General features: G+C 48.4%; 1 protein-coding gene across 4 annotated transcripts in view; it reads right to left on the bottom strand.

The window, feature by feature from the left end:
• The window catches only part of SLC35A3 (solute carrier family 35 member A3), a 153644-nt gene that overhangs the window by 110687 nt on the left and 21273 nt on the right, over positions 1–21684 (bottom strand). The window contains exon 1 of one of the 4 annotated variants that reach the window (XM_029617946.1): positions 2299–2321. The exons of the other annotated variants lie outside the window; for them this stretch is intronic. Coding sequence (XP_029473806.1) covers positions 2299–2301 — 3 coding nt within the window. The 5' untranslated portion in view covers positions 2302–2321. Of the gene's footprint in view, positions 1–2298; positions 2322–21684 lie in introns of those variants that run through there. 4 annotated transcript variants of the gene reach the window in all.

The raw sequence follows: 21684 nt of genomic DNA, 5'->3' as shown, positions 1-21684 counted from the left end.
GTTAATGGACTTCCCATCCAGGAACTTATCCAAACCCTTTCTAAACCCAGCTACACCAATTGCCTTAACCACATCCTCTGGCAACAAATTCCAGAGAGTTTAATTGTGCATTGAGTAAAGGAATTTCTCCAATTTTAAACGTGCTAATTGCTAACATGGAGTGCCCCCTAGTCCTGTTAACCGAAAGAGTAAATAACCAATTCACATTTACCCGTTCTAGACCTCATGATTTTAAAAACCTCTATCATATCCCCCTCAGCTGTCTCTTCTCCAAGCTGAACAGCCCTAACCTCTTTAGTCTTTACTCATAGGGGATCTGTTCCATCCCCTTTATCATTTTGGTCACCCTTTCTCTGTACCTTCTCTATGGCAACTATATCATTTTTGAGATGCTGTGACCAGAATTGTACACAGTACTCAAGGTACAGTCTCACCATGGAGCGATACAGAGGCATTATGACATTTTCCATTTTAATCACCATTCCCTTCCTAATAATTCCTAGGATTGTTTGCTTTTTTGACCGCCGCAGCACACTGAGCCGACAATTTCAATGTATTATTCAGTATGACACTTAGATCTCTTTTCTGGGTGGTAATTCCTAAGATAGAACCTAACATTGTGTAACTACAGCAAGGGTTATTTTTCCCTATATGCATCACCTTGCACTTATCCACATTAAATTTCATCTGCCATTTGAAAGCCCAATCTTCAAGTCTCACAAGGTCCTCCTAAAAATTTATCACAATCCACTTGAGATTTAGCTACTCTGCATAGTTTTCTCTCATCTGCAAATTTGATCACTTCACTTGTGTTACCCCCTTTCCAGATCTTTCATAAATATATTAAAAAGCACCGGTCCAAGAACAGATCCCTGAGGCACTCCACTGCTTTGTGTGGATGTGATGTCAGCCCACTTCCTTCTGTTATACATATGGCTGAGATGTCAAGAAGCAGCTGCTGCAGCCTCTTTCCAGCCTACAATAAAAGAGAAGTAGCCTTTGTGGGTTGCCCTCACCAGCCAAACAAGACAAAAGGTGGATGATGCGGTCTCTCTCCCCCCCACCAGCCTACAAGAAAAGGAGAGCCTGGGCCAAGCAAGCTGAGGGGATAGGTGCTGTGCTCTGCGATGCGGCAGGTTCCTGGTTTGATGCCAGATCGAGTTTTTTCCTCCCTGGGTCAGCCGGGGCTGGGGATGCTGCGGAGATAGCGTTTACAGCTTCAGAAGAGGGGAGAGAGAGCATCAAGGTCATTACTTAAGAATGATACCAAGGGAGCGGATTCAGGGCCCATGATTGCAGTGTCCCAGAAGGAGCCCATGTGCACAGCCTCCAGCTCAGAATGGAAATGAAGAAAAGAGCACATGGGGGTAACTTGCTGGTGTGGAAGCTACTACCCTTAACCAACAAGCCGACATACTGTTGATGCAACTCATTATTGCTCTCTGCTTTAACAGCATGGGGGGGGGGGGGGGGGGGGGGAAGAGGAAAAGGGGAATTAGTTTCAGACAGCAACCAAAGACATTTACTTTTATGGTCTTGGAAAACAAATAAGCATGGGGATAACTTGCTGATGCGACTGTTACTACCCTTAACCAATAAGCCTTATACTTGTGATGTAACTCCAACATTGCTCTCTGCTTCAATGGCAGGAAGTGATGGGGAATTGGACTCAGACAACCACCAACAAGGGCCCTGACTTTAACGGTTTGGGAAACTAAGCATGGGGGGCAATTTGTATGGCACAGCAGATTCCACCCCCTGATGCTACCTTTATAGGGGAGACCTGTATGGCGTGGCTGATGCTACCATAAGCTTGCTGGGCAGATAGGATGGACCGTTTGGTCCTTTTCTGCCATCATTTCTATGTTTAAAAGCTTGGTACCTGCTGCGAGGCTACACAGAAGAGCACAAGGCTGGAAAAGGGTGGGAGGTAGAGAAAAAGGCCAGACTGAGGCACGGGGAGGAAAAGGCTGGAAGGTGTAAGTGAAGAAGAGCAAAAAAGCAACCAGCCCTTGGATTTAACTCACTGCACACAGTAAAAGCACTTTTAAAGGAACATGTCAACCCAACTGACATTGGTTAACATGTTTAGAATTCTGATTTGAGCGCTACACATCTCAGAGGAAAAAAAAAACGAAACAATGGGAAAATTATTTTCTGTTGACTAATTGAGGATGAATATGCTCTAAGGCAGCTCACATTTCCCAATGTCAAGTGAATACTAGAAGATACCGCAGTCAGCCACTGCCCACCCACAAATCCCCCCCCAAAATTACAGGAAAGAAAAAAAATCCAAACCATTTGGCAGCATATTTTCTCCTGTGGGGGGTTTCAGCCAGTGATGGATTTTGGATTTTGCTGCTCCTAGGCACTGCTGGCACCGTCGGCCCTCCACCCTTGCCACTTCCCCTAAGGTCAGACAACAGGGAGTAGAAGCTGGAAGGCTTACAGCACCAGATTCTAATAACACGTGTCCATGCGGAGAAATCTCACAGCCTAGGACAGGGGTGGCCAAGATATCAGGATATCCACAGTGAGTATGCATGAGCAAGATCTGCATGCAAATCTCTCTCATGCATATTCATTGTGGCTTTCCTGAAAACGTGGCCCGAGGACTGGAGTTGGCCAAACAAGTGCTTCTTTAAGAGATCTGCACTGAACTATTACACGAACTGTAACCTGAATAATGCAAGCGCACTCAGATCCTAAACAAATAACTGAAAGGCCATAAAACAGCCCCCACCATCTCTGTCTTTCTGAATACCTGCTTGCTGATCAAGTGTAACAGTTATGCTACACAAAGAATGTCACTGGGGCGTGAATTCTCAGAGCTCCATAAATCTGTGAAGGGACACTAACATATGGTACTGGCACATGATGAAGTCTGTTTTCTCTCCCCACCCTTCCTGGCTTTGTTTTTGGATTTCTCATTCATTCATCCAGGATATCCTGGATCCACTTTGCACACCAGAACTAAGGTTCTTTGTTTTCTTTTTTTTTTTGCTTTTCTGAATTTAAGGCACCTAGGTGACTTGGCTCCTGGGATTTTTCAGCCCTGCCCAACACTAGCAATGCACTAAAAGTAGAACTGTTTGGAAATCAAGATGGCTGTAGCCATGCTTTACTAGTGTACACATTTTCTCAGGAATTAAAGGTGAGTAACGTTCGCCATTACCCCACCATGGAAGCCAGCATGGGTGGTTTGCAGGTCCTATCGATCATTGTTCAGATTACTTACCTGGTAATCTTGTTTTCCTTAGTGTAGACAGATGGACTCAGGACAAATGGGATAGTATCCACGTGCTAGCAGTTGGAGACGGATCTGACGTCAGCACAGGGGCGTGTATATATCCCCACAGGAAGCGCAGCTGTTCAGTAATCTTCCTTGCAAAAGCTGTTATGGATGTGTGTACTGACGCTCAATGAAAAGTAAAGAAAAAAGTGAAAACAGGCCTCCCCTGACCGATTGACAGTGGCCGGAGACCGCCAGCCTTCCCAACCGGAAGGCGTGGATATAGGCAGAGTGTACGCTCGTAGGAACACAAAAGTCAAAGGCGTACCCGGAATCAGTGAAAACCCATGTACACAGGCAGCTGGGCGGGATGCTGAGTCCATCTGTCTACACTAAGGAAAACAAGATTACCAGGTAAGTAATCTGAACATTTCCTGGCATGTAGCCAGATGGACTCAGGACAAATGGGATGTACCAAAGCTTTACACCCCGCCTGGGCGGGAGGCTGCCTGAGGACCATGCAGTACCGCCCTCGCAAAGGCCGAGTCCTCCCTGGCCTGGACATCCAGACGGTAGAACCGAGAAAAGGTATGGAGGGAGGACCATGTCGCCGCTTTACAGATGTCCGCCGGTGACAGCATCCGGGATTCAGCCCAAGACGCCGCTTGGGCTCTGGTAGAATGAGCCTTAACCCGAAGAGGCAGAGCCTCCCCAGCCTCCACGTAGGCTGCTCTGACAACGTCTTTAATCCAGCGGGCAATGGTGGGCCGAGAGGCCGCTTCACCTTGCTTCTTCCCGCTGTGTAGGACGAACAGACGGTCTGTCTTCCGCAGGTCTTGAGTCATTGTCAGATACCTGGGCAGCAATCTGCCGATGTCGAGATGGCGTAATAAACGGCCTTCTTCAGATTTCTTCAAACCTACCGTGGTAGGCAAGGATATGGTTTGGTTAAGATGAAACTGTGAAACCACTTTAGGGAGAAAGGAGGGAACCGTCCGAAGATGGATAGACTCCGAAGTGATACGTAGAAAGGGGTCACGGCAGGACAGCGCCTGTAGTTCAGAGACGCGGCGTGCGGAGCATACGGCCAGCAGGAATACCAACTTCAGGGTTAGAGACCGTAGAGACAAGCCCCGAAGGGGTCGGAAGGTGGATCCCGCAAGGAAATCCAGAACCAGATTAAGGTTCCAGAAGGGTATAGGCCACTTTAGTGGCGGACGAATATGCTTGACGCCTTGCAGGAAACGAGAAACATCAGGGTGCTTGGCGATAGTCTTGCCACCTCTCCTGGGTCCATAGCACGATAGTGCCGCTACCTGAACCTTGATGGAGCTGAGGGAGAGACCCTTCTGAAGCCCATCCTGCAAGAAATCCAACACAATAGGAATAGTGGCGGCATGTGGACTGGTGCCATGAGAGTCGCACCATGCTTCAAAGATTCTCCAGATCCGTACGTAGGTGAGGGAAGTGGAAAACTTGCGAGCCCGGAGGAGTGTAGTAATCACAGGCCCCGAGTAACCCTTTTTCTTCAGTCGAGCCCTCTCAATGGCCAGACCGTAAGAGAGAACTGAGCCGAATCCTCGTGCAGAATGGGACCTTGACGTAGAAGGTCCCGGAGAGGAGGCAGGGGGAGAGGCTCCCCTGCCAGCAGGCGTCTGAGGTCCGCGTACCAGGGTCTTCTCGGCCAGTCCGGGGCCACCAGAAGAACTAGGCCCTGGTGTGACCGAATCCTGTGGATGAGGGCACCCAGTAGAGGCCACGGGGGAAAGGCATATAGAAGAGTCCCCGGAGGCCACGGCTGGACCAGAGCATCGATGCCGTGCGAGCACGGGTCGCGCCTGCGGCTGAAGTATCTGGGTACCTGAGCATTGGACTTGTCTGCCAGTAAATCCATGGCCGGGAGCCCCCAGTGATCGACAATCATCTGGAAAGCTGTGGGGGACAGCTGCCACTCGCCTGGATTCAGGCGTCCCCTGCTGAGGAAGTCTGCTGTGGTATTGTCCTTCCCGGCAATGTGGACGGCGGAGATGTCCCGCAGATTCGCCTCTGCCCAAACCATGAGTGGGGCGATTTCCAGAGATACCTGTCGGCTTCTGGTTCCGCCCTGACGGTTGATGTAGGCCACCGTGGTGGCGTTGTCGGACATCACCCCGACAGCTCTGTGCCGCAGCCGCGGAGCGAAACGAAGGCAGGCCAGTCTGACTGCCCGGGCTTCCAGGCGATTGATGTTCCATGTGGACTCCTCCCTGTCCCAACGCCCTTGCGCAGTGAGTTCTTCGCAATGTGCTCCCCAGCCGCTGAGGCTGGCATCCGTGGTGAGCAAGATCCACGTGGGCGAGGACATCCGCGACCCCCTGCTCAGGTGGTCGGACCGCAACCACCACCGCAGCTGGGTCCGAACATGGACCGGCAGAGGGAGGCGCGTGGAATAGGCTCGGTGATGGGGGCTCCAGCGAGAGAGCAGGGAATGCTGTAGTGGTCTCATATGGGCTCGTGCCCAAGGCACCACGTCCAGAGTGGAGGCCATGAGACCCAGAACTTGCAGATAATCCCAAGCTAACGGCCGACTGGTTCCCAACAGATACTGGATACGCTGCCGAAGCTTCAACTGTCTCTTGGACGTAAGACTGACCGTGTCCGCCCGAGTGTCGAACTTTACCCCCAGATATTCTATGGACTGGGAAGGCTGTAGGCAGCTCTTGCTGAGGTTGATGACCCAGCCCAAGCTTTCCAGAAGGGCGATCACCCTGTCGGTTGTCCGCAGGCTCTCCGCTCGGGACTTCGCCCTGATCAACCAGTCGTCTAGGTAGGGATGGACCAAGATCCCGTCCCGCCTGAGTGCCGCCACCACAACCACGATCACCTTGGTGAATGTCCTCGGGGAGGTGGCCAACCCGAAGGGGAGAGCTCGAAACTGGAAGTGGCGGTCCAGAACCTTGAAGCGGAGGAAGCGCTGATGATCCGGATGTATCGGAATATGAAGATAGGCTTCGGACAGGTCTAAAGCCGTGAGGAACTCTCCGGGCGGGACTGCGGCTTTGACGGAGCGCAGAGTTTCCATGCGAAACCTCGGCACCCGTAAGTACCGATTGAGGGATTTGAGGTCCAGCACAGGCCGAAAAGTGCCCCCTTTCTTGGGTACTATGAAATAAACGGAATAGTGTCCAGAATTCACTTCCCAGGCAGGCACTGGGAGGATGGCGTTCAAGGTCAGGAGCCTCGTCAGGGTGGCCGCCAATGCTGCCTTCTTGAGCGGGGAACATGAAGACTCCACAAACTTGTCCGGAGGAAGATGATGAAAGTCCAGATAATACCCCTCTCGGATAACTGCGAGGACCCACTGGTCCGACGTGATCTCGACCCATCTGGGGTAGAAGAGGGTCAACCTGCCCCCTATGGCTTCGTCCCCCAGATGAATCGGCAAATTCTCATTGTGGGATGCGACCGGGACCCCCGCCCGGCCCGTTCCCCCGTCTGCGCAGCCTGGACCGAAAGGACTGATTCCTGGCCGGAGGACGCGGCGTCTGGTAGCGCCCTCTATATGGAACAAATCGCTGTGAACCCCTGCCCCTGGAGGGCCGGGGACCGGAGCGCTGTCCCCTCCTGGACCGGTCTTCTGGTAGGCGAGGCACAGGAGAGGCACCCCAGGAAGCGACAAGCTTATCAAGGTCACTGCCAAACAGAAACGAGCCCTGAAAAGGCAATTTGGTGAGGCGAGACTTGGAAGGGGCATCAGCGGACCATGGCTGGATCCATAGGTGTCTCCTGGCGGCCACGGAAGACGAGATCCCCTTAGCCGTGGTTCGAACCAAATCCGATGCGGCATCGGTGAGGAAGGAAAGAGCGGGCTCCATGTCAGCCGCCGGAGCGTTGTTGCGGACCTGAGACAAGCAGGCACGAGTGACCACCGTGCAACAGGCCGCAATCCTCAAAGAAAGAGCTGCCACCTCAAAATTTTGCCTCAGAATGGCGTCCATCCGCCTGTCCTGGGGCTCCCTGAGGGCCAAACCCCCTTCCACAGGAATGGTAGTGCGCTTGACCACAGCGCTAATTAAGGCGTCCACCTGAGGGCATGCCAGGAGGTCCTGGAGAGCCGGTGCCAATGGGTACATGCCTTTCAGGGCCCGGCCCCCTTGAAAGGAGGCCGCCGGTGCTGCCCATTCCAAATCAATGAGTTGCTGAGCTGCCTGCAAGAAAGGAAAATGGCGGGCTGTAGGACGAAGACCTTCCAGAAGGGGGTTCTGCGCAGAAGGAATCGAAGCACTGGGTCCAGTGATCTCCAACTCCGCCAGACACTGGGACACGAGGTCCGAGAGGTCCTCCTTAGGGAAAAAGCGCCGCATAGTCCGGTATGGCGCAATCCCCGGGGGGAGGTCCCCTTCGTCCGGGAGTTCGGACTCGTCCGGTGAAACCTCCAGGTCCGAGTGATCGGGACTGTCCAATAGCGGGAGGTCCCGCTCCCGAGAAGGCTGCGAGGGACCCGGAACCGGATCCCTAGAGGCTGCCATCATGGCGGCAGCCGCAGTATGCGCCGGAGACGCCGCCCCCGCAGGAACCGCAGCAACCGCCGGAAGAACAGGCGCAGCAAGGACCGTAGGGGCAGGACGCGAAGCCGTCTGCATCTGGACAAAGGCATGAATTCCCTGAAAAAGATCCACCCAGGAAATGGAAGCCGCCTCAAAACGCCGGGGTACCAGATCCCCCGGGATTCCCGAGCGGTCGAGACCGCCTCCCAAATCCGGGGTAGCCGCAGGTGAACTATCAAAAAACTGCGGCTGAGATTGGTCCTGGCCGGAGGGTCCCCCGGCCGCCGCACATTGGGTACACAGTGAGTCGGGGTCAGTACCGCGCGTGGCACGAAGGTGGCACGCGGAGCAGAGGCCCAGAGCTGAAACGTCTAGGGCAAGTGGCGGCGCAGCTGCGGCCGCGGCTGCGAGCTGATCCATGAGCAGAATATAGCAAGCGTGCGCTTCCTATGCGGCAGCAATAGGCGCAGGCTAGAACAGGCGCACAATAGCAATAGGATGCGGCAGCAATAGGCGCTGAATAGAGCAAGCGCACAATAGCAATAGGAAGCGGCAGCAATAGGCGCTGAGCAAAACAAGCGCACAATAGCAATAGGAAGCGGCAGCAATAGGCGCTGAGCAATACAAGCGCACAATAGCAATAGGAAGCGGCAGCAATAGGCGCTGAGCAAAACAAGCACACAATAGCAATAGGAAGCGGCAGCAATAGGCGCTGAGCAAAACAAGCGCACAATAGCAATAGGAAGCGGCAGCAATAGGCGCTGAGCAAAACAAGCGCACAATAGCAATAGGAAGCGGCAGCAATAGGCGCTGAGCAAAACAAGCGCACAATAGCAATAGTAAGCGGCAGCAATAGGCGCTGAGTAGGAACAGGCGCCCAATAGCAAGAGTATGCGACAGCAATAGGTGCTGAAAAAAAAAAAGCCGCACAATACGAAGCAGGTAGCAATATACACCTAAGGGCAGTCAATAGACATACAGCAGCAATATGCGGCACATACTCACAGTGGCAGCCAAGAAGCAAGAACAAGGAGGAAAAAAAAGAAAAAAAAATAAATAAATAAAAGCCGCGCCCATTACAGGCGCGGAATACCTGAGTAAGGCCACAAATGGCGTCCTCCACGGCTTGCCACGCCGCCGGTCCTCTAGATAGCGGAGACCTGGGTGAAGAGACGTACGCCGTACCAAATCTTCAGCGCTGCCGGGCAGGATCACAGGCAGTCTCCGGCTGCGAGGGGAAAGGGCCGATACCTTTCACCGCCGCGGTTGAGGCACTGCACCCGCTACCTCGTCCACGCCAGGAGCGAGGGCCTCGGCCGAACCGAGGACTTACACCTCCGGGGGACCACGGCAGTCACCCCGGGAAGCTCAACTGGGGGGCACGGCCAGAACGGCCCCTGAGGAGCGCGGGGCTCAAAAAGGTGTTGAAGAAAGGTAAAGTAGAATCTAGAAGAGAAGAAAACAAAAAATGAAAGTAGTCTTGGAAAGCACGCTGAACCAGCGTGCAGGCACTCCAAACTGCTTTGGAGACGGAAATTACTGAACAGCTGCGCTTCCTGTGGGGATATATACACGCCCCTGTGCTGACGTCAGATCCGTCTCCAACTGCTAGCACGTGGATACTATCCCATTTGTCCTGAGTCCATCTGGCTACACGCCAGGAAATTCATCTTTTTGGTGGTGACAACCAGGCCAGGCTGTCCCCACTGGCAGGCAAGGTTTCATTGAGTCCTGAAGCCTAATTCCCCCACCCGGTCTGCTTAGCGTAGCTTTGCAGACAGCTGCCTGGAGCTGTTAAAGGATGCAACAGAGAAGACGTTGATAAAACAGCAACTGGCATTTGCAGGCTGTGGCAGCAGAGCTGAGAGTTGGTGGTGGTTGGTAGCAGAGTTCCCCCACTGGAGTTTTAGATCTGCTACCCTCACTGGGCCCTGTGGCTGCATGTACTGCCTAGACCTCAACTGCAATGGCAATTGTGGATGGGATTTGTTCCAGTTCTGGACTGGCTAGATCATCTTCGTCAAGTATTAATACAGAATAATGGAAGCGTATTCTGGAAATCCCCAACACTGTCACCCAAGAAGAGGCATGGAAGACCACTATTAAATTCAAATGAGCTGTAGTTTTAAAAAGTTCACTGTTAAAATACTGAATCCAAAGTTTCTGAACAGGCCAATTCTTTGGAGGATCATACAAAATGAATTATACCAGCTGAAGAGCATGTCACTGCTATTCGAACCATGAATAATGCTTGTATATTAAAGATAATTAAAGACCATAAGACTGAAAATCTGGAAAATGTAGCCAAAACGAGGATTTTACTCCTCAATCATTTTCCAAGACTACAAAATGTTATTGCTCCTAAGTTATTTTAATGATATACCCTGGAGGTCCTGCAGGTGCCCAAGGGAGGCTACTCCTCCCACATCTAGAGTTTATCTACTACCATTATTCAAAGGTTCAAATATATCAGAAGATCAGACCTCACAGCAAAGCCACCCTGAAGATGATTTGGACATACACAATATAGGAATTGGAAGAGAAAGGGAGAGACAAGGCTAGTTTAGTGATGACTTGAAGTTATTCCTTGCTAACAAAAGGGAAAATAAGAGACTTAAGCTGAGGAAGAGAAGAGGCAGAATTATCAAGTAAAACTAAAAGAGGAAGGAAGGATGATTAGATAACCCAAAGCTCAAACAAAAGAAAACTGCTCAGTCGGTAAGAGATACATTTTTTAGACAGATATGTAAAGAAGAAAAAAGAAAAAAAAAAGAAAGGGAGAAAGGAGGAATTACTACTTACCCGATAACTTCCTTGTCCTTAGTACAGACAGGTGAATCCAAAACCAGTGGGTTATGCACCTCTCTACAGCAGATGGAGACTGAGCAAAAGCAGACATCAAAATATTTATACCCCTGCAGAGACATCAGCCCGCCAGTATTCTCTTCAAAATCCAGCTATGGACAAACTAGCAAGATAACCATTCCAGCACTCAGTAAACAGGAAAACACTGAGCTCAGATAAAGAGTGTAAGCACACTCCCTAGAACACACAGCCATGCAAGAGGACCACAGCACATCCATTCGGCAGCCACAGGTGGGAAGTTGAATTCACCTGTTTGTACTAAAGAAAAGGAAATTATCAGGTAAGTAGTAATGTCCCACTTCTTAGCGTACAGACAAGTGAATCCAAAACCAATGGGATGTATCCAAGGTACTCCCAAACTGGACAGGAGACTGCTCGCGGTCCAGTCAAAGCCACACATGTAAAAGGCTGCGTCCTCCTGGGCTTGCATTTCCAGGCGATAATGCCTGAAAAAGGTGTGTAAGGAGGACCATGAAAGGAAGGAACAGTACGCAACTGTATCGCCCCTGGAGTTACTTGTTGAAACTGCTCCCACCAAAATACTGGACGCGCAGAACAAACTGCCACAAGAAACACTGTTTTCAAAGTCAGTAACCTCAGGGAAAGGTTATGTATTGGTCAAAAAGTAGGGTCCGCTAAACAATCCAAAACTAGATTAAGACTCCAGAAGGGCACTGGTAACTGCAAGGGAGGACAAAGATGCTTCACTCCTTTCAGGAAACAGGCCACATCTGGATGAGCCGACAAGGGCCCACTATTCACCTGATCTCGGAAAGAAGCAAGAGCCTCCACCTGTACCTTTAATGAATTAAGGGCCAAGTTTTTACTCAATCCATCCTGTAAAAATTCCAAAATAAGTGGGATCTTAACCAAACGAGGAAGATCTTCACACCTAGCTTCAAATATTTGCTAAACCCGCTTATATGCTAAGGAAGTGGAGAACTTTCTTGCTCGCGGCAAGATGGCAATCACCGCAACAGAAAATCCAACCTTCAGCAACCAAGCCCTCTCAAGGGCCATACTGTAAGACAAAATAGATTTGGATCTTCGTAAAGAACAGGCCCCTGCCGTAGCAGAAACGGGAGGGAAGAGTCCAGCAGAAGTATCATCCCCTGTGACTCTTGACCCTCCAAACAATTCTGCCCACATGGGCCATGGGGGAAAAGCATATAGCAGCTTGCCCTCCAACCACTCCTGCATGAGGGCATCGATGCCCAAGTACTTTGGATCTCTTCTGAGACTGAAGATTTGAGGAACCTTCGCATTGTGAGGAGTCACGAGCAGGTCCAGAAACTGAAGGCCCCAGCAATCCACTATGAGCTGAAATGCCTCATTTGACAATTCCCATTCTACTGGATCCAGACTGTCTGCTCTTACATTGTCTTTTCCTGCAATGTGCAAGGCTGAGATCTCCTGAAGATGCACATCCACCCATTCCATAAGTTGGACTATTTCCTGTGACACTTGCTGGCTCTTGGTTCCTCCCTGCTGATTAATGTAAGCCACTGTTATCTGGACCATTTGACCCTGCAATCTGTCACTGAACCGCAAGCATGCTAACCAGACCGCATGGAATTCCAGCTGATCAATGTTCTAAAAAGACTCTTCTGCATTCCAACGCCCTTGGGCCATCAGCTCCTGACAGTGAGCTCCCTAACCCTGGAGGCTTGCATCTGTTGTGAGTTCTAACCAGTCCGATTATCTTAGGAAAACCCCCCCTCTTAGATGATCCACTTTTAACCACCACTGTACTTGAGAGGAGACTTCCATCAGCAGGTGGAATTGAAATAACCACTGTCCAAATAAACAGCAACTAAATTCTGAACAGTGAACTTGCAAACAGCAGTGCGTGAACAAAAAAGACGTGCAGTATTCGAAATACAGAGTAAAAGATTGTTAAGACAGGTAGGCAGGGATGTCCCACAAGCAAACCCCCAAACCAAGGGAGGGTGTCTGGAATGATCCATGGTATTACAGGAACGAAAATTAGCAGGTAAGGAATAAATTCTCTTTTCCCTGTACATACCAGGATCATTCCAGACGGTGGGATGTACCAAAGCTTTCCCATCACGGGTGGGCCGCAGGCAGCCCTGCTCGTATTACCTTGTCTCCAAGCTGACCGCCCGGAGCACCGACGTCCAGGCGATAATGTCTCGCAAAAGTATGGATCGACTTCCAGGTGGCCGCCCTACAAATCTCCTGAGTGGAGACGGAGGAGCTCTCCGCCCAAGATGTCGCCTGGGCTCGAAGAGAATGAGCCTTGACAACCAGCGGAGGGGGACTTGCCTACACCAAGGCTCCCTTCAACCACCACGCTAAGATTGTTTGGAGGCCATGCAACCCTTCCGGGGTCCGGACCAGAGGATAAACAGATGATCGGAGAGCCGAAAATCATTAGTCACCTCCAGATAGCGTATCAGAGACCGCCGTACATCCAGTCTATGCAGGTCTCCAGACTCAGAAGAGGCAAAAGATGGTAATTCCACCGATTGGTTGAGGTGGAATGCCGAAACCACTTTAGGGAGAAAAGAAGGAACCGTCCTCAGCGAAACCCCTTCAGGCGTGAAACGAAGGTATGGTTCACGACAGGATAGGGCCTGCAGCTCAGAAATACGTCTTGCTGAACTGATTGCCACGAGAAAAATTGTCTTGAGAGTGACGACCTTGATGGTAGCCGAGCTTAGAGGTTCGAACGGCACAGAGGACTCGGAGCACCAGATTCAGATTCCACGACGGACAAGGTGGGCGAATCGGAGGCTTCAAGTGTTTCACTCCTTTAAGGAAACGGGAGACGTCTGGATACGAGGACAGAAACTCCTTATTTCCACTACGAAGAAAAGCCCCCAAGGCCGCCACCTGAACCCAAAGAGAATTGTAAGCAAGACCCAAATCCAAACCTGCCTGCAAGAAGGAAAGGACTTGTGGCACTGAGGCCTGCATGGGAAGAATGTCATTCGCTCCACACCAATCCTCAAAGACCTTTCAGACTCAAACATAGGTAACAGAGGTGGACATCTTACGTGCTTTCAGTAGCGTTGAAATACCCGGCTCCGGATAACCGCGCCTCCTCAACTGACGCCTCTCAAAAGCCAGGCCGCAAGACGGAAGTGATCTGCCTCCTTGAAAAATATTGGTCCCTGGCGTGAATATGAATGTGATCTTTATATATGGAATACTGTTATGTATTTCACTTTCTCAATCTTTTATAACTATGAAATCTGTATAACCTTCCGACACACTTGTCCGGATATCTCAGTTCAAAATTCTCTTCAAGCACGCATCGCAACAAGATCACATTCCTCCTGTTTACTGGTGTTAATGGTTTTATGGTGGTGTAATTGTGTGAGTGATGTTATGATTAGATAGGATATTCTGCTGCTGGAGATATTAATAAAGTTTATACATTTTATGTATTAAAAATTTGAAATTGGATGTATAATTTGCTTTCTGTACATGAATAGTATTCTCTTTATGTATAAGTAGTATCGAGACGAATAGAGAATAGAATAGAGAATATCCCTGGTGTTTCCTGTTTTTAGGCCATGTATAATGGCATGAATTTTGGTATCTGTTATGGGTATATTTAACATGAGGAGCTGCGCCTCCTTTAACTTAGGCCATGGAAAATTAGAAAAGAAAGCCTCTCTGGAAGGCAGGTGGCTGGATTTCTCCCCATAAAGCCCACTGTAATATTCAAGGAAGCGGTCTGCAATAGCTGTAGAAGTTACCTGACAAGCTCCAGTTTTATCTTTGATATTAGTAATAAAGGATTTTGGGCCACGTGCTCTAGCCAAACTGGCTAACAATTTACTGGGCCAGTTACCATAGCGGTACAGCTGATATTTGTAATATCTCATGGATTTGGAAGCTCGTTGGAATAGGAGCGCTTGCAGAGATTCCCGTATCCCTTCCACTTCGCGCTTACTAGTTTCCGACATTGCTTTGATATGTCGGAGCTGGGCTTGTTTTAGTTCTTCTGTTAGGTTAAGGATTGTGGCGGTGCGCTTCTTATTTTGGGTAGCAACATAGGCTATAATGTGCCCCCTCATAACTGCCTTCCTGCCTCCCATAAAACCCGGGGAAGAATTGAGAAGCATATATTCCTCCCAACGTTCTGTGAGAAAGTGGGAGAACTCTTTATCCAATAATAAACCCAGGGGCATGTGCCAAGAGAAGGGGGGTTTAAGAGTTTGCCCAAGTGAGAGTTATGGATACTGGCGCATGGTCAGATAGGGCAATTGTGCCTATGGAGGCAGCTGTCACTCTGGAGAACACGAGATCAGAAAATAATCTAATCGAGAATAAGATCCATGAGGATGGGAGAAAAAAAAAAGTGTAATCTTGTTCTCCAGGGTGTAAAGCTCTCCACAGGTCCAGCAGGCACAGTTCCTGACACAAAAAGTTGGGGCCCTTGTGAATATCATTAGGCTCTATGGGTTTGGGAGGTTTGCAGTCATCCAGCTTATTATTGGCTACGATATTGAAGTCTCCTCCCACCATCATGGCACAATCAGAAAGTTCCCCCAGAATTCCCAAGAAATGTGTAAAAAAACTCATGTTTATAAACATTAGGAGCATATATGTTACATAAGGCCACTTTTTGCTGGTTACATATTCCCTGGACAATGACGTAGCGACCTTCGGGGTTATGCCATACTCTTTCTGCTCGGAATGGCAGTTGTTTATGAACTAGTATAACCACCCCTCTCTTTCGAGATGAGAATGAGGAGAAAAAGCACTGTCCCACCCAGTCTCTCTGTAGTTTTGCATGTTCACCCGCCGACAGGCGAGTCTCCTGAAGAAACACTACCTGTGACCCCATATATTTAAAGGCCATGAGTAATTTCTTCCATTTGATAGGAGAGTGTATGCCATCTACATTAAGAGATGTAAATTTTACCGTAGCCATGTCAGGAATTACCTAAGAATCATCCACAAAAAATATTTCATAGTGGGTGCAATTAGCAAAAAATCCCTTGGCTCCCCAGCCTGAGCCTCCGGGATCGTAAGGGGACAGCAGCAAGAGAGACACGTCACTGTCCAAAAGAAACCGCCACTTATCCATCTCAAGAGGAGTGTCTCCCAAGTTTCCAGTAACCCCTGCCCTATTCCCAAACACATGTATCCCCCAAACACACCAGTCACACCCATACATATACCCCCACAACCCACACCACATCCACTCGCCCCAAGAGGCTTGGAGCCACTCACCCTCCTCCCCCCCCCCCCCACGTGAAGGTGGAGAGAAGCTCCCCTCTAGGCCCCCCATAACCCCCCGAACAGTAACAGTGACAGAACCTTATAGAAAAATCAGTCAAGAACGGCATAACCTTAGAGTTTATGGAGTTGTAAGGTCCTCAACTTCAAGAGGCCCCAACGCCTGGGTCCCATTCCAAGTCAGAGTATCAAATGCAGGTCAGGCCAAAGCTTTTCTTGATGAGAGGGAGATTAATTCCCACTGTCAGCAAGCGCAGGTGAATAGCCAGAACAACAGGGACTCGGGCCAACAGTGAACTTCCATCATTAAGACAGCGGGTAGGACAGCCTACCAAAGACTGGTCTTCATTCTCCACCGGCATTAGGCAGGATGGCTATATAAACTTTTCTGCTTCGTCTCTGGAGGTGAAAAAGAGAACCTTATTATCATGGAGACACGTAACTTGGCCGGATAGAGCAGTCCAAATTTGATGCCTCGCTTATGTAATTCCGTGCATGCCGGGGACATATTCTTCCGTTGTGCTGTCGCAGTCGCCGAAAAGTAGTTGAAAAGAAGAATCTTGTGGCCCTGATATTCTATGGCAGCCCGTTGCCTAAAAGCCCTCATGATCTGGGTTTTGTGAGTCCAATTCAAGATTCTCGCCAGTACCGGTCTGGGCCTCGCAGCCACCTCACGCAGCGCTCCAACACGGTGAACCCTTTCACAGACCATCGGGACCCATGGAGAGCTCTAAGCCCAACTGCCCCGGCAGCCATGTCTCCACAAATTCAGATAACTCACTGTCCTTAACTGACTCAGGAACCCCAATAATACAGATGTTATTTCTCCGGCTTCTGTCTTCCAAATCCTCAATTTTTGCCAGCAGGTCTCATTGAGTAGCTTGCAGCGTCTCCACATGATGCTCCAACTCGCCCAGCCGGTCTCCATGGTCGGATAAGATGTGCTCCGCCTCATCCAGTCATTTAGTTTGACCTTCCAGGGCCGATTTGATGTCTTCCATAGAGGCCTGTATCTTAGTAAGGCGAAGATCCAATGCCGCTGTGACACAGATTTGGAGCAGAGCATCCTCAGACAGCGAGTCCAAAACTTTGGCGCCTGCAGGGGCTTCCGCCATCTTGGCAGCGGGGGGGGGAGGGGGGGCGAGAGCGACAGACGACACCCTTCCGCACGCTTCTCTGTCACATCGCCCCCTTCCCCATACAGTAAGAGGGCCCCCAGAACAGGGAACAAACGCAGGGTGTCAGGTTCACACCAATGAGAAATCTGGGACAAGAAGCCCAAGCAAGCTAGCTAATATAAAGAATGAAAGCCTGGAACAAAGCCTGCTGCTGCCTGCAGTGATAGTAACCTGCGTGAGCCGGACCGCAGACCAGGATCACAAAAAACTTAGAGGATGCAGTCCAACCACTCTCCTCACCAGCCAAAGGGGAAAGGACAGAAGTTACAGGGGCTCCCAAGGTAAAGCAGTGCTGCCACTCGCAGGGGACCGACCTCCTATCCCCAGGTGAACTCAATTGTAGTACCTTGCGAGGACATGTTCCATCGTGGCCTGGCATTTATTTCCCGTCCGCTGCCCTGTCAGACTCACTTTCATGATCCCAGGGCCAGCGGGATCGCTTATTTACATCCACAGGGAGAGAGGGCCTCGCAGCGTACTGGCCGCCATCTTGGACGTGCCGTGTTTGCCTCAGCCCCCAGCCAAATCTGCTACCATCCGCCTCTGTCCGGCTCCAAATCAGCAGCCTCGGGGTCCCATCGATCTCTGAAGGCCCCGCGAGTCGAAGGCCGCTCAAATCGCCGCTCTAGTGTGGGGGGTTAGTGGGGGACCGCAGAGCTCAAGTTTCTTCTGTCCTCTCTAGTGATATCACCGGAAGTCCTCTGCTTTTTAATTAATAGGGATAAATTGGAATTTTTTTTTTCAGGCGAGTTTTTAATTAGACACTTGGATTACTTTTCTTATTATTGGAACCCCACTGTTGAGATGCCCTAATTCTAATGCATCATTAATATCCTCTGACAATATCTCCCTCCGAAGCATGTGCTGCTGAGCAACTGTCAGCTTTCCCCTTTCTTCTAGCTTAAAAGCTTCTCTATCTCCTTTTTAAAGGTTAGTGCCAGCAGTCTATTTCCACTCTGGTTAAGGTGGAGCCCATTCCTTCGGGGGAAAAAAAAAAAAATTCCCCCTTCTCCAAAAGGTTCCCCAGTTTCTTCCAAAACGGAATCCCTCTTCCTGGCACCATCGTCTCATGCACACATTGAGACTCTGGAGCTCTGCCTGCCTCTGGGGACCTGCACGTGGAACAGGGAGCATGTCAGAGAATGCTACCCTCAGATGGATCCAGGCAATAAAAAAAAACAATTTCTGAAAAACTCATGTGAGGGGCTGCTGTGTTGGTTTTGGGGCAGTTCTGTGCACAGCCATACAGAGAGACCTGGGTCTGATTCATGGCTCAGGGTCAGCCGGGGCTGGGGATTCTGTGGAGGCAGTGATCACAGGGCGAGCGAGTCATGGTCATTGTGCAATGGCGACACTGAACAACCAATTTCAGAACCTGTACTTTCAAGGTGCTGGAAAAAGCCATGTGGCCTGGCCCAGGACTGTCATGAAAACAAGCTTAGAAAGGATATAAAATGGGCTGGGGGCGGGGATGTAATGTCCAGGTAGTTGCAAATGAAGGCTCATGGCACCAAATCCCAACCTTGGTTCCCACTGACTGCAGCCCAAAGGAGCAGGACAACACTGCTGGGTTAAAAGATAAAGAAAATCCTCCTTTAAACAAGATTGCTAATAAGTCATCACTGCCATAACCTAATTTATGAACAAACATGCACCACACTGCCTTTTACAAACAGTGCACAGCCACAGCATAAGATTGTCAGGGATCTACAATGTTTTTTTACACACTAAATAGCCACCTAACAAGTTTCTGGACAGTTCACTTCTCCCTATACTTAAACAATAGCTGGGAGGAAACCAGGAGATATGCTAACAATCGGTACAGACTTAAAGGAACAAGAGCTACACTGGCATAATGGCAAATATGATTTTGGATGGTATTATTTTGGCAATGTCCTGTATTTTTTTTTTATTTCAATACTTTTTGAATCATTTCCATTTGTTATTGGCAAAAATTTGAAAATGTTAAGAGCTTAAGTGTGCCGCACCGCAATGGCTGACGTTATTAGTGGAGCTCAGCCTGATCCACCAGTCCTCTTGCCAGACTTTGTACATCCTTTCTGCTGTACCAGAAAGGAGAAAAGTGAAGGGCCTGCAAAAGTGTTGCAATCGTTGTAAAAGCTCTGAATGGCAAGTTACAAGCAAGTTTATGAAAATCAGATTTTAGAAATGTTCTGAAAACATGACCTACAGTAAATGAAATAAGTTGCGGAATACCAACCTTATATAAAAAACTTCAAGGAGTTTTTTGTGCAGGTTATTACAGTTGCTCAAATGATTTTTATGGATGGCTATCTCTCCACCTAGCTTGTTGTTGCCCAGGTAGAGTGTCCATCAAGCTAGGTGGAGAGAACGTTGCCCAAACCACTTCTTGGAGTGAGCGTCCTCACTCCGACGGCCAGCAAATCTGCACTAGAGACCACTGTTCTGTCCGTACGTCTCATGTGGAATGCGAAAGTGGCCCCCAAACCCCCGACGCTCATGCCTAATCCCCACCCCGAGTTAGTAGGTGGCCCTCCCATAGGGATTGAAATACCTGTCTAGGGCATAGGCACTATAGTCTCTCTCTCTCTCTCTCCCCTCTCTCCCCCCCCCTCCCGGCGCCTTGCGATGAAACACCGAAAGAATCATCGCACACTGGGAAAACATCGTGTGCGGTGCTAATGTTTTCGCGAATGGCGAAAACATCGCCGCACGCGATGTTTCCCCACTGCACGAAAGAAGCCTCATTTGCATTGGTAACGCCCCCTAATGCGTTACCAATGCGATATTGGAAAATGAGGCCCTTAGTTTTGATATTTAGTAACATATATACACACCTAGGTGTGTAATTAGCTTTCCAAATTTTTTTTTAAATGATGGAGAAGTCATCTTTATTTAATTGATGAAGTGCACTGCATTCAAAGAAATAGTTAAACAGCATTCTGGAGAAAAACTTAAATTTACTTTAGATTTAAAATTTGTGAACCACCAACAGTTTTCAGGCTGGAGGGAAAAATATAGTCAATCCCCCTAAAGAAGCCAATTCAGTGAAACAGCGGGGCCCACTGTCTGGGTTTTCAGGAAGTGACATAGAAAAATTATTTTATAGGTTATAACAAGGAACCATATATAGATATCTGTTTAGTACTCAGCAGTGTCACAAGTTGGATATGCTTTTATAAATGAGTGTGGATGGTTGTCTGATTATTGCTGTTAAGAAAAAATTCTCTACATCTTTATGTGTGTGTATATGTATTATTGATATGTGATTTTTGATATTTTTATTGGATTTGTAAATTTCAATAAGACAACCTTGGTTAATCCAGTTCATAGTATCAAATCCAAGTAGTTATAATTATGAAAGTCATTAGGGTTTATTTGTAAACTCCGATTTATGGTTGTATTTACAGTAAGTTATGCCTGTGCTTAAAATTATTTTATTTTTATTTTCAGATCCAGTGCAGCAAAGATCTGCAAAAGAAAGGCACAAGAGCTGTCTGTCCTGCTAATGACGCAGATCACAGCTGAGTTTGCTACTTGGACCAGCAGATCCTTGCTGCTGTGTCCCTCCTGTACACACGGTTTCAATCTGTTGTATTGTCTACTCATCATAAGTTGTTCTGATATGTTTACAGATTCTATTTTGTTACCTTTTGATAAGTAATTTAATTTTAAATAATGTTTTGTTATATGTCCTGGAACATTTGTTATTTATGTGTTTTAGCGCCTGAGGCAGCCCCTACGTGGGGCGAAACTTGTCCTGAGTCAGGCACATATATAAGATCGCGTCTCCAGTCAAATAAAGCTCAAAATTGGACTACTTTTGGCTTCTAATCCATTCTGTTACCCTAACGGCTTTCTTAGATAGCCTATCCTCCTGTTTTGTCAGTCCATTTAAAAAAGCAGTGCACCCTCTTTTCAATGCAAATACAAGTGTCACCGTACCAAGGTTTTTATAGTGGTTGGAACAATATGTAGAATATAATATATAATGAAGATTTGAGCACTAAACTCTAGACATTTAATAGCATTGAATACCCTGTATGGAAGAATTTAACCCAGGGCATAAATGCCTTAGCAAGGTGAGATCATTACAATTATAAAACTAAAAATGCATTTGCTTTAGGATTCTTCTGTTACTCCAGAAGTCCTTTAGCCAATATTCTGGCACTGAGGTGCAGCAGATAACACCTTTGTGGGACACAGTAAGGGGCCAATGAGACAGATGCTGGCTTGAAGTGTACTGTTTCCTTTCTGTTTCCCTGCTAGTGCTTTCCTATCAGAATAAAGTTTGCTTATAATGTGAATTCATTTTAATATTAATTGTTCGTTGTGTGTTAATCCACTTGAAAGGAACACCAATTTATTTACAATAATTATAGCCTGCTTTATCTGATAAATTTCATTGTATTGTTGATGTTACCTGCTTGCAATGTTCACAAAATCAAATAGAATTATAACAAAATATTATTCCTAAATATTATCAAAATAGTCATAAAGTAGATATCTGAATCACTACCAATAAATTGTCTGAATGAAGATAAAACCAGAACTAAAAGCACAGGCAAAAGAATAAGCCTTCTCCTGCTTTCTAAAATCTTTATAAACCAGATATTGCCCAAACAATTCCAGTCTTAGAATCATCCCAGTATCCACAGAAGCCAACTCTGGAATATGTTAGCCA

This window comes from Rhinatrema bivittatum, chromosome 10 (assembly GCF_901001135.1).
Source record: "Rhinatrema bivittatum chromosome 10, aRhiBiv1.1, whole genome shotgun sequence".
In the NCBI taxonomy this organism is placed as follows: Eukaryota; Metazoa; Chordata; class Amphibia; order Gymnophiona; family Rhinatrematidae; genus Rhinatrema; species Rhinatrema bivittatum.
Note: the sequence above shows the minus strand (reverse complement) of the source record. Positions and strands in the feature narration are given on the sequence as shown.